General features: G+C 43.7%; 1 protein-coding gene across 5 annotated transcripts in view; it reads right to left on the bottom strand.

Annotated features, from left to right (window-relative positions):
- The window catches only part of SCN8A (sodium voltage-gated channel alpha subunit 8), a 179,016-nt gene that overhangs the window by 7,033 nt on the left and 158,220 nt on the right, over positions 1 to 13,763 (bottom strand). For all 5 annotated transcript variants that reach the window (XM_077869992.1, XM_077869988.1, XM_077869993.1 and 2 more), the window contains exons 22-26: positions 9,501 to 9,785; positions 7,446 to 7,499; positions 6,824 to 6,961; positions 5,720 to 5,824; positions 3,039 to 3,309 (exon numbers count right to left, since the gene is read on the bottom strand). In XM_077869992.1, coding sequence (XP_077726118.1) covers positions 3,039 to 3,309; positions 5,720 to 5,824; positions 6,824 to 6,961; positions 7,446 to 7,499; positions 9,501 to 9,785 — 853 coding nt within the window. The remainder of the gene's footprint in view (positions 1 to 3,038; positions 3,310 to 5,719; positions 5,825 to 6,823; positions 6,962 to 7,445; positions 7,500 to 9,500; positions 9,786 to 13,763) is intronic.

Raw genomic sequence — 13,763 nt, forward strand, 5'->3', positions numbered from 1 at the left:
CTTTTTAGATCTCTAACTTAATTTTGAGACTTTGCATTATGTTTGTGAGATTGACCTCTGGTGTTAAAATAATTCTGAATTATTCATTTTTACGGCTGAACAGCATTCCATTTCACGAATAGGTCCTCGTTTATGTTTTCCCACTCAAGAACAAGTAGTTTTTCTCAGTTTTGTGCCTGTGTGACTTTCTGAGGTGTTACTGATTCTTCTCCAAAATGCTAGCGAATTTCCGTATCCACAAACAGTGAATGCGTGGTCCCAGCGCCACCCAGAACTTCGCGACCCTCTGGCTGTGGTGTCTTAGTTATTCCACTATGCCACTAATTTTCAAAGTATCTTCTTGCTGGCTCTGAAAAGACATTTTTGGTTTCTTATTGTCCCATGTCCCTACCCTGCCAAAATAGCCTAGAAAACCAGAGGGATCTCTCAGGAGTGGCTTTACCTCAGAGCTTCTAGATTTTGTGTTTAAAGCCATAAATCAGAAACAGCAGCAGCAGATGAAAATGTTAAGGCATAAGTAGGATAGAACAGTAGAGGGTGACCATGTAAAATCAGAGGGCCTTTTTCTGTTTCTGTTTATCTGGGGGTCCACCTTAGCCGGACCATTTGCCCTTAACACTGCAGAACAACTGTGGGAGCCCAATGAAGGGCCACGAAAGAGGACACGTAGAGGTTGGGACATGGTAGCTGAAGGGAAGACAACGGCATGCTCTCTTCCTTCAGTGCCTTCTCTTGCTGGTGAGGCCCTGACAAGACATGAGCTTCCACTGACAGGAAGGATTTACGTTGAATAAGGAAATATCTTTCAACCCTACTGATTCATAACAACTGGGGGTAGTGAACCGCAGAAAGTTATGCAATCCCCTTATTTGAGCTTTTTTCCCCTTTCATTTTCTTTCTTTCTTTTTTTTTAAAGATTTATTTATTTTAGAGAGGGAGAGACTCTCAAGCAGACTCCTCACTGAGCACAGAGCCCAACGCAGGGCTGGATGCAAGGCTTGATGTGGGGCTCGATCCTATGATCCTGAGATCATGACCTGAGTTGAGACCAAGAGTTGGAAGCTTAACTGAATGAGCCACCAGGTGCCCCAGTGAGCTTTTCAAGCTAGGACAAAACCTTAACTTTCAGAAAGGGATGAGATGCAGTTAAGTTCAGAGAGTAGGCTGGACAGCCTCTTAGGGCCTCTTCTGGAGTTAGAATTCCATGGAGTATTTGAACTTTCCAGAAAATCTCTACCTCAGCCACGACCCAAGATGAATTCTCAGCTCTCTTCTTTTTACATCTCAGTTAAGTCATAACCGGTGACTGTGAGAAGTCAGTCTACATTCCATGTCTGGTGGGCAAGTGAGGCTTCAGAGAGAAGATGCCAGAGTCAGGTTTTGTCTGATGAATGTGTACTTGTCCCCAGAGAAAAGGGGAGAAAGATGGGAAGACAGCATTCCAGGTAGCAGGAACACTACGTAAGGGATCTTCTAGGAGGTTCCAGGGCTAGTTTTACCCTAACTCCTCTTAATTTAAAAAGATAATTTCTATACTTTTGTTTCTGAACAAGTGAATGACATTTAATAAAAACCCTAATCACCAAAAGCAAAATTGTTCTTCTGCTTTAATTTTGAGTACCATCTGAGAGTAGGGGGCATGGTCTGGTCTGCGGACTTTCCATTTCACTCAATGATGGGTGGGCAGGAAATGTTCAAGAACGGTGGACAGGGCAACACTGTCCAAACTGTGTTTTGTGGGAGGTTAGGGTGTGGATTTGAGACCAGGGGCTGGACTTGAACCCCTGCTCACTTGCTTACTAGCCTCATGTCTTGGTCACTGCTCTGTGCCTCAGTTCCTCGTGAGGACTACAGGAATTGAAACTAGTAAAACACTCAGAATGGTGACTGGCACATAGTATATTTCATTAAAACATGAGATACCATTATTATTACTTGTCAAAAGGGTGCTGTGGTCAAAAAAAGATACGATGGTGTGTCCAACTATTCTTTACTGTAGGAATTCCAAGAACCTTCCACAGGCTAATGTGCTCTGTGACTCTCCAAAGGGAAATTCCATGTACGGTGTTGCCCAAAGTAATTTCATCATGGTGCTCTTTTCTTGAGGGAGATATACATTAGTGTTCTATGTATCAACACACTTTCAGATGTGCTGCTCCAGAGGACAGAACCAGGGGAGGGGAGGACCAGCTGCCTTCCGTAGCCCCGGCTCACCACCTTGCTCAGCCAGCCGGGCCACTGGCTCTGGGGCTGGTTCCTGCCAGGCTCAGGGACGCTCCCCCTGCCAGCTCACGTCAGTTAAATCTACCTGGAACTAAGCCAGTGTTTCACCATTTGAGACGCCTTTTAGGAAGGCAAGGAAATGTTCTGGGAGGCCAATCGATACGCCAGCATTTCCTCTGCCTGCCATGCCTTTAGGTTGAAGCCCCTCCCATGCCTTTAGGTTGAAGCAAAATGTCACACAGTTGCGGTTAAGATCCAGCCTGAGCTCTGCCCCTGCCACCTTCTAGTTGGGTGACCTTAGACATACAGAAGATGAAAAAATAGCCTGCTTCCTGGGCTGTCATAAGGATCAAATGAGACCATGCCAGTGAAGAAACTCTCAAACTATGCCTGACACACAGTAAAACCTCAGTCAAATGAGCACTGCTATCCCCACCAGAATGTTCTTTGAGCATTTTCACTAGCGTCCAACCTACCAATCTCTTACAATTCCTTTCCCCATGTTCTACTGCTATTGTAGCCATAGTTACCTTCCCTGTTAACTTTAAACTTCTTGAAAGCAAGAGCCAAATCTGTATCATTTCCCTCCCTTCAACCAGGGTATTTATAATCCAAGCCAACTATGAACACTCAGTAGAAACTCACTGGCCACATAACCTACTGGTGGGCCCACAGGATGACTTAGAGGCACACGGGCATCAGCCGTGAGAGTCATGGGCCTGCACTTCACGCCCACCGAACCGGCTGCTCTCCTAGGAATCTCGTGCTCAAGGCCAGTCAGGTGCCCTGCGTCTTCCCCCGCCCGTCCCACTTACCCACAATGGAGAGGATGACTACCACGAAGTCAAAGATGTTCCAGCCAATGGTGAAGTAGTAGTGCCTCAAGGCAAACATTTTGAGCACACACTCACAGGTGAAAAAGATGACGAAGACCAGGTTAATCCAGTAGAGAATGTTTTCCATCTGTTTGCTCTGCGTGTCTGTCTCCACCATCATTGTCACCATGTTAAGGCAGATGAGCATCATGATAACAATATCAAAGGCTTGTTGAGTGACAAAATCAAAGATGATTCCTTGGATTTTGTTCTGGAGGCAGGGGAAGGGGGAGGAAAGAAAGATACAAGCGCATTCCTGAGAGCCTCTCCGAGCAGAGCACACCGTGGAAGCTGCCATCCTGTTAACCGGTACTCGCCTTCCTTTCCCGTGACCCTGGCCAGCTCAGCTCTATCCCGCTGCTCCGGCAGGATATCAGGAGCACGGACAGACCCCGGCATCGACACTACCTCCCCGCAGTTTTCTAACACTGCCACTCTTCTCTTTGTGTCTCTGCCATCACACACTTCTAGATGTCTTCCGCCTCGCCAACTGCTCCTGTGCAGCCTTGTGGGCCGGCCATGCCTTCCCTGCCTTCGCCTCTTCTTTCTCTATGCTACCTCCCCAGGACAGGCCATCTGTTCCTACCACGTGCAGAGTATCTCTGCACTTAGGTCTCTCAAGCTCTTTCCTCGGAATTCCTGTGTTGCTTTCTCAACATCTCCCCTGTTGACTCATAAGCATCTCAAACCTAACAAGTCCTTCCCCTGCCCCTCCCCCAACCCGATCCTCTCCCATCTCAATTGTCCACCCAGGCTCCAAACCAGAAACTCGAGGGTCACCCTTGTTGCTTTCCTCTCCCTCGTCCCCCACCTCATGCACACTGCAGGTCCTACTGATTCTTCTGAATTCACCCACTTCATCCTGCTTCTGTTGGCCCCACTCTAGTCCCAGCACCGCCATCTTCTCTCTGGACTTCTGGAAGGATCTCCTAACTAGAGTCCCTGCTTCCCCTCTTGCCTGCATCAGTGTAGTCTCCACACAGTAGCAAGCGTGATTACTTAAAAACATAAATGGATCACATCCCTTTTTTACTTAAAATCTTTCAACAGTTTCTCATTGTGCTCGCAACAGACTCCTATCGTTAGCCTGGCCTAGTGATGCCTCACACAGTCTAATCCCGCTCACCTCATGCCCCTTCCTGTAGCCCATCACCACCTGACAACACTGATGCTTTCTGCTTTTACAACCTCATCTGCTTTGCCAGGACCTCCTCCCCCAGCATTCTGGCTCCTTCTCATCTACCCAGGTAGAGCCTCCCTACTGAGGCTTTCTCTAACTACTGAAGTAGATCCCCTGCCTCAAGCCTCCATATTCTCTGTCTTGCCCTCTAGCTGTGTTTTGTCACAACATTCCACATTGCATAGTAGCGGTTTGTTTACTTATTTATTATCTCTATCCCCCTTGTATTTTAAGCTCCCTTGACAACACTGTCTGAATTGTATCCATCACTTTGGCCTTGAACATAGTAGGAGATCTACAACTGTTTGCTGAATGAATGCTGATTGCTCTTGATTGACGTCTCCTGCCACAGTAAGTTTTTATATTTTAGAGTAGAAAAAAATACACTCAGGTCCCTGTGTGCAAAGGATTGAACAGAACTTCAGTATTGTAAGCCCTCTCCATTCTCCTTAGTCTTGATTCCATCACAAAGTGGAAGCTCTAACATCAAGGAAATACCAAAAACATTCTCTTTCTTAAGTTCTCTCTGATTTTTTTTTTTTTTTTTTTTTTTTAAGAACGTAGGCACTCAAGCTAGTGCTTACTTTGAGGATCACTTTAACTTGCTGGTTTTCCAACTGTTCTGTGGGGTCTCAGGGCTTCGTAGCCTCAGAAGTTGGAGAGGCGGGTATGCCAGGCCCTGGGCATGGCGCTAAGTAGGGAAAATGAAAAGTATCTCTACTTTTATTTTTACAAATTAGATTGCCAGGTAAGCTTTTATTTTAAGAGTTGTGCTGTTTTAAAATAAAAAGTTACTTTAAATGAAAGCTACAGAAGATGGAACTTTGAGCCTGGGGGTTATGTCCCACTCCGCTGGGTATATGGCTTCAGGAGCAGAGCATCTCCTCTGAAGCCAGAGGGCAACCACCAACCAATAGAAGGGCAAAGCAAAACCCCGGTGCCCAAATCTGTTTTGCAAAAGGCTCAGTTCAAGACAGATATCAGGACATCAGACTCCTGGTTCCACCCTCTCCTGCTCCCACAAATAGCCAGGGTCCTATCTTGCACAGACTTATTTGCTGGGTAGAGAGCCGAGAAAACAGTGGCCACATCCTATCTTGCAATGGTAGGAAAGAGATCAGCTTTCATTTTCACTTTCCTTTGATAAATTTTAGTGGTCCCTTAAAGTATCTATCTACCAGTGCCAGAACTAACGTGGTTATAGCATGGTGATTCTCTGTTGCTGCCCAAGGAAGTCTTAGAGGAAAGGTCAAGCACGATATAAAAGCCACCCCATACCTTAATCCCTGGTCTGCTGTCTTCCCCAGATCCTGTGGATGGAGCAGCTGGGAGAGGATCAGAGGGCATAGGCAGCCCATCACTTACCCCTTTCTTTCCTTGGCAGTAACCCGACCAGTGTCTTTACCATATGGGTCTCACTCTGCCCTCAGCCTGCACTCACCAGGGGGCGGGGAATGGGTTTCTGCGGTTTCTTTGAGCCCAGCTTTTTCATGGCATTGTAGTACTTCTTCTGTTCTTCGGTCATGAAGATGTCCTGACCTCCAAAGTAAAGGAAGAAAGAAAAGAGCGAGCAATTACAATAGGCTCTCGCACACTATGGTTTGGACCCAAGGTTCAACTGTAGGAACGGAGCAGGGCCTTACCCCCTTACTTTTCCAGAGGCCAGTTTAGCTAAGAGTTGTCTCTTAATGAGGCAGACCTGGGACAACTATTCTAATTCAAAGGCACACCAGCCTTTGCCTTCAGCTTGGGATTCCTGAGATTGGCCAGCGGCTGGGCACAAAGGAAATGGCCCATCTGATGGTAGGCCCTCAGGGAAGGGTACATTTGAGGGCAGTGATGCTGAAGACAGTTGTATCTCATTGGTTCACACATTTGTTTTGGACCTGTTTTCCTGATAAAATTCTAAAGAGAAACATTTTAAAACGAAAGGATTTTCAAGTCCTGGTTATTGGCCCATTTATTTCCAACAATATTAAAAATTCAGAAATCCTGGTGCAAGAAAACAGCACGGGGAGTTCCTTGAGACAGACTTAATTTATAAAATGGATGACAAGACTTAAGTGCTTCAGTTTGTTTTGGAAAAATTGTTAACCATCTGGAACAAGTGAGGAAGGGAACTTTCCGAGGATGGTCTCTCAAATCCCAGTTTGCTAGTGGTGCCCAGGGATTGCTATCAGTAATTACAAGTCTAGACACTTTCTACCTCTTGCTACAGTTATTGATCTGCTGCTTTCCTTTTCACCCTGTCGCTAGACCCTCTCTGACTCTGCCTCCTTCTGCTGGGATGCCAAACCCAGTGAAGGCCTCAAGCATTGCTAAGTATATTTGGTACTAGTAAGTTGTTTGGCCCAGTAAATGTGAAACTCGAGCCCCCAGGGTGGGGCTGATGTATAGTGGGGCCAGGGCCACAGGGAGGTGACAATATTGATTTGAGAAAGAGAGAGAGCGAGAGAGGGAGGCATCTTCTTTCTAGAGATAGGGACAGAAGTGCCTCTCATCTGAGTTGACCTCTGGCCACTGGCAGTGAGGGGAGGAGACCTATCTTTTTCTTTTGTTGATTGAAGTTATCAATGATGACACCAATGAACAGGTTCAGGGTAAAGAAGGAGCCGAAGATGATGAAGATGACAAAGTAGATGTACATGTAGATGTTGTCCTCATACTTAGGCTGCTCATCAGGCTGTCAAAGGACAGGAGAAAAAAAAGAGAATCAGCTTCCAGTGTGGGATTAGGTGGGCAATTCTGAGACGCCATCACCACCAGCCATAACTGACCACTCAAGCTGCTGCACAAGATGGGGTGAGGGCGGTGAGGGCGCTCTACATTCTCTATCTCCTTTCCACACTGGCAGGCCCTGCCCTGCTGTGACTTAGGTGGAGAATATGCAAATGGCAAAGTAAGGGGAAGAGGGGGGCTGTCTGCTAGGAGCCACTCTTCCATCAGCAGCACTGAAGAGGAAATGGCTCTACTGGGGCCAGGTCAAAATCAACGGCCTAATCATCAGGAGCCAGTGTAAGAGAGTGATGACTGAGAGGAGAAAAGTGAGCTAGAGTCAATAAAACAAGCAATACATGTCCCAACCCCCTCCTTTTTGTTAAGCCCCACCATGTTGCTTGCTTCCTAGCCATCTAAGAAGGTTGTGGTTTTGCCAGGTGTATCCTTACCTTGCGGGAATCTACAGCTGCATACATGATGTCCATCCAGCCTTTGAAGGTTGCCTGGCAAAAAGAGACAGTCATTAGACTGTGCCTGTTAGGGGGTAGATGGGAATCTAGGCAGGGGTCACAGAGGCCAAGCTCAGGTTAGCGCAAACACAAGACGGAGTTTGGCCACTGCCTCATATGGACACAGAATTTTCTGTTAAACAGGTCCCGAGGGAGCTTTGTCTAAGTCCCTGAAAATAACATCAAAGTTTGGCAGAGAAACATGTTGACAATGGTAGTTGGATCAATACTCTCACAAAAGGTCTTTAAAATGGGCCTGAGAAGGTTGCCCAAAGCTAGGGCAAACTCATATTTATTAACGAGTGGTAGGAATCTCCTGAGGGTCCTGAGAACTTAGCCTACCACTAAGAGTCATTTTTTACAGTGGTGTTGAATAAGCAATGGGGGTCTGAAAATTTCTAAGTTGCAGTTAAAAAGAAAACCCAACAAAATAAGGCCAGAATCTCCTGAGGGTACTGAGAACTTAGCCTACCACCAAGGAGTCATTTTTTACAATGATGTTGAATAAGCAACGGGGGTCTGAAATTTTCTAAGTTGCAGTTAAAAAGAAAACCCAACAAAATAAGACCAGAACTCTCTCTCCCTACTACTATAGGCATTGAACTTGTGGCAATGGCAGTCCTGGCTTCATCCCAGGCAGCCCTTCTTAACCTCACTCTGCTTCAATCTACTATACCTCGCCTGATTTTGGAAAAAAATATGGGTAAGCAATTCAGTGCTCTATGTTTTCTTTTTGTCTCATTTGTTTTATTTGTTCAACCAGATTCAAAAGTTTTTTCAGGGGATGGGTGGTTCTGTATTCATCGGATGGCCCTAGTGGTGCTGAACACAACACCTTAGACAAGGTTGGGGACTCTGAATATAATGTCTGATGGGCTGATTGATGGGTATTGGTCTCCTGGAACTTCTCCAATTCAGATTCAATTTGTGGGTCCAATTTCTCCAACTGGGATAAAATCGCAAGAGACTCTGGAGTAGGATAGAGCTCATTCTATTCACTTTGCCTCCTAATCCTAGCTAACAGCAAGTGCTTACTGTATCTGTAAGACCAAGTTGAAAGCTTCACCTGCATTACTGCACTCAATATTCCCAATGACTATATATAGTCGATGCAGGCATAGTTGTAACTGCAACACAAGTACCTAATACCAAATACCATTAATTAAGCACTGCTATGTGCCAGGCATTGTTCTAAGAAATTTTAAAAAATTATCATGAATCCTCTTAACAACGGTGCCAGGTATTATTACCGACATTTAATAGATGAAGAAAGAGTTGGAGGAGTAATTTGTCCAAGGTTACACGTGCAATAAACATCAGAGTGTGGCTCAAAGCTACATTTGTCTAATTCCAAAGCCTAGGAGTTTTCATTGCATTATACTGTCTTGTCAAACAGTCCAAAAAATTGGCAAGAGTGGAAAAGAAAACTAGACATGATGGTATGCTACATAATTAAAATAAATCCTTTCTTACTGTGATACACTGAGACCTTTCTTTGGGGTTGGGCTGACGCGAGTGGCGGCATCCGCATCGCAGCATCCTAGCATGGCCATATTCTTTTCTTTAGTTAACTTAATGTACCTGCTACATATGATTATTCTGCTAAATCAAAATTCCCATTTTTTGGAGGGGTGGTGTCTATGCACTTACCTTCTTTTTAATGTTTTCCCCTTTGCCTTAAATACATACTTTGTCCTAGAGAGAGAAGGTGATCTCTCTCTGCAATTTTATCATGCTGTAGGAATCTATCTGTTGTTGAGCAAAACTCTGCTCCTGTGCACAGTGAGAGATCTCCTTTGAGTGAGGTCTTAGAGAATTCAGAAATTCTCAGGAAAGGTGTCTCCCTGGAACTGGTTTGGGAAATGACATTGTTCTCTGTGACCTATTAGGAGTAATCTTGATTCTGGATATAGGAATGAGAGGGGACCAAATGCAATTTCTGCTAGCTGTTGGAATTTCACAGAATTGAAACAAAAACAAACCAGCAATGCTTACCACTTGAAGAAGTGCCAGATATCCTGCCCCAACGTTGTCGAAGTTGATCTTCACGTTCTTCCACCTGATTTCTGTGTTGTTCCCCTCCATGAGCTTTTCACACTCAGTTTTATTGTTGACATCTTCAATATCAAATCGGATTTCAGAAGTCTCATTAAAGCAGTAGTGATACTTTCCCGCAAACAGGTTAACTCCCATGATGCTGAAAATCAGCCAGAAGATGAGACACACCAGCAGCACATTCATGATGGAGGGGATGGCGCCCACCAAGGCATTCACCACCACCTGCATTGGAAGGGGGAGGTTGCTGAGTGTTGGGAGGAAGTACGGGCAAGCGTACTTGTTTTTGATTTCCAGGAGGGGAATGATACTGCGTGGCTTGTTCTGACTACAAAAACATTATGCCCCCTTTGGAATTAGGGTAACTGGACAGATCCACCAGTGGGACCAAAGTTTTCTAAATCTGTAAAATATATTTTGAGGAATACTAGTCAGTTCCAGATGGAATAATTATTTCATCTAACACGAATTTCCTTGCCCAAGTTGTCCCAGGTCTTCTCTCCCAGGCTCCAACCTGGGACTGAAAAAATCATTTCTTAGTCTCCCTCCTTGCCAACTCATAAAATATGCCCCCATGGGGCAATCGGATTTCAAGCTCACCAGTTGCCTTTCAACAGACATTCCCCCTCTGCAAAACAAGGTAGGATTGTTCAAAATCACAGAGAACTACCCTTTGGGGTTAGCAGGGAATCAGTCAATGGTACACAAAGTCTCTTTTATGCAAGGCCAGTTATCTTATTTCAGGCAATAGCTGAGCATGCATATTTTGCAGGCTCAAGAGAAAAATAAAGCTATATTCCCTCTACCAAACGGAATAAAATAAAATCTGAACAGATGTATTTTTCACTCAAGGTTCATTATTCTTCAGCCTTTTTTTTTCTTCCTGATTTTATAGGCTTCTGAATCTAAGAGTTGCCCCTGTTTGCCTAATGCTGATTAATGTCTCTCTGCTCAATCCAGGGCTGGACTTGAGTCTTCACAATGTATTAGAAATAGGAATGACTTATGTTTTCTGGAGAGTTCTGGGTTAGATCACTGCTCTTAAAACCCCCAAACTGTCATATTGTTAAAAATCACTGACTGTAGCAAGCTCAAGAATGAAAACAAAAAAAAAAGCAAAGGGAAAAAAAAAAAAACCTTTCAGGAATCAAAGTTTCCGGGTTGTTTTTAACTTTGATTTTAATTCACACTAGAGGTGAGAGTAGCTAGACAACACTTCTACTGTGGTGGCAATTTTCACTAGAGGAGTTCAAAGGGCTTACAAAAATAGCATTTTGGGGTGGGCAATGTGGGGGGTGAGGCAGAAACTAAGACTGGTTCATTCTGCCCTGATTCTCATTTGCCATGGTCTTAAGCAGGGCTGCTAAGGCCCAGAAAGGGGACCCTAAAAGGGGAAGAAAGTGTCTTCCTTTTTCTAATATCCTAGGAAAATTAAAATGGAGTTAAAAATAAAAACAATGGATATAAACGCAGCTTTTTAAAGGTCTTGTTAGAAGGAGGTGAGAAGTATCACTGTGTTCGGGCATCAGTTTTTCAGTGCAGGGAAGAGGCAGGACACACACAGACTGCAGATAAGCACAGCATCAAAAGGGCCAAAGGGGCTGTGCTGCAGAAGGAACGGCAGGGGGCAGCTCTGGGCTCTGTCTGAGCCCGACTTGGGTTCAGGTTTTCCTTAACTTCTGCTCTTGCCTTAGATTGCAATGTCACTCCTCTGAACGTGGGGCTGAGAAGAGCTGTTCAGTCCTATGTAAAAAAGGCAATGACATTCTGCTAGGGAGTCACTTTTCTTTAGGTTGAAATATTAGTTTTGTGTTTCTCCAATTCATACATGAAGGCCTTTAGATTGAGAGGTAGTTATTTCTTAATTTTTAAGACCAAGAAATCTCTTCTAGATTTAATAGCTCTGTCTTCATTAGTATAACACAATTATCCTTCACCTGTTCATTAGTTTGAGGGAGGAAAACCAGAATATCTGCAATCTGGAAAATCCTCCATGTTATTTTGGAGGATGATATTCTTACTTACTTATTTATGTTACCAGATTTGTCAGGTGATCAGATTGACTTTTACCTCCTCATTCTAGAGTCGCTCACCCTTTGGTGGAGCACCAGAAAGCAATGAAATGTGCAAAAGAATAGGCAAAAGGAGGATGATCCACAAATGGAATAATAATTTCTTGGACAATAAGAGAGTAGATTATCAAGATTCAAAAGCTCAAGTCTACGTGACAGCATTTTGCGGCAGAGCTTAGGTGAGAGATCATGACCTTCTATTAGACTATCACAAGGGTGCAATAGGGAAGTCAGCCCCAAAAGATTTGAAACCTAGAAATGCTGCTTTTTTGTCTCAGTTCTGAATCTAACTCCTCTTGGAACTCTTCTGACTATCTTAACCCAGACTAACCTGTCCTACATAGTGTTACATGTTACAGTTAAATTATTTGATAATATAGCAGGGAAGACTAATTAGCTAATTAACTAAGTGACCTCTTCCCACTTTTATACTCATAGATCTGGTCAAAAGAATCAATAGATGAAACAATTTACTGAGCCTTGTTCTCTGACGTGTTAAGATATAAAAGTTCTATAAAATCCAATGTATTTATATGATGTAAAGGTAATTTTGATTATTAATGATAACCAAAGAAAAACTTCTTAGCTTAGTTTTATGAATAAAACAGTGAACAGCTAATGAAATTTATTAATAATTCTTCCTGGCTGTAGATATTAGCTAATAATGGAAATTGTTTAACTGTGCTCCACATGTAATTGTCATTGTGCTGATATTCTCAGCAACCAAAAGACAAGAAACTACGCTTTCTTGAACTCTCACACTGTATAGGTAAGTGTACATGGCAGCTCTAGTTTCCATAGGCAGTCACTTCATAAATTCGTCCCTGATAAATCTCAAGTTATTCTACACTACCTTTAATTATGATGAAATTCATTGTTCAAAACGAGGTACAGAAATATTACTCAAAGCTTGGGTCTAGCAACCCATAAAGTTACTTTCCTCAATGGACATTTATACTTAACGATTGGTTCAAATATCACTTAACTGACGAAAAAATTTCAATGGATACTAAATCTCCTTACAGCATTGTTGTCTTCTCCTAATGCCTAGAACGTTACTATTCATTAAGTGCTATAAAATCTGTCAAATAGTTTTCAATATCTGGCAGAGGGAACATGGCTTTCATGGACAACTATATACTGACAGTCAACAAAAAGGCATGCATGTTTCATAGCATTATATACCCTCAAAAATTTAATAGCACAGCAAAATCTTTAAATGAAGATTACTATGGAGGAGAGAAAAGCAAAGAACTACAGTAAGTGTTCCTTTGCCAATAGCATGAATGTTTCAATTTTCTGGTGTATGGTTTGAGGAAGGAGAGAGGAAGAACTGAAGTCAGTGTCCCAGGACAGGCTAGGGCTGTATGTTCCCTCCCAAAAGAAGGTCTGAGCCTACCATTGGTGCAGCACAGTGACAGTTGAGCCCCTGCATTGATGGTGTTGTTTGTGAAGATCTCTTATTTAAAATTTTCTAAGGGAAACCACTCAGTGTCAGTGTACATAGGAACCCAAACCAAAAAATGAAAAAAACACATGGTCCTGTAGAAAAGTAACCAAATAAAATGAATATGTCTAATTCTGTTTATCGCTGGGAAACTGCAGGACAGGAATGGGTCCTGAGCCCTCTCCCCTACCCAACCAGAAGTGGTCAGTGTTGTTGGCTGACCGGAGCCAACCAAACCAAGTGACATTCCTATACCAGAGCTTCCCTTACTGAACACTCATTGTTTGAAATCCTGGCTTGGGGTTCAAAATGGTTTTTGCTCATACTATCTTATTTGGAAAAACCTTGATGTAAAGGTTTCACTTTCTAATGCTTTCTCAAAGAAAACTTTCTGCCGTCTGACCACCGCTTCTGGACCTCTCGGTTCCTAAACTACTTGGAAGTTGGCAACTAAAAATTTTGGGGGGATGGAAACCGTGAGTCCAAGAAAAGGTGAGGAAAGGGCGAGGGGCTGAAGGGAAGAAGTGTGGCCACCGAAAGGTCCCTCATGTCCAGACTACTCAAATGACTTCCTCAGGAGCAAACTGGCCCCAGCTGGTCAATGGGGACTACTGCCATGGACGAGGACTGGCAGTAATGAGCATCCAGATGGAGAAAGTTAATGGCAAGTGTCGGTTGGGCTTT

This window comes from Canis aureus, chromosome 25 (genome assembly GCF_053574225.1).
Source record: "Canis aureus isolate CA01 chromosome 25, VMU_Caureus_v.1.0, whole genome shotgun sequence".
Lineage (NCBI taxonomy): Eukaryota > Metazoa > Chordata > Mammalia > Carnivora > Canidae > Canis > Canis aureus.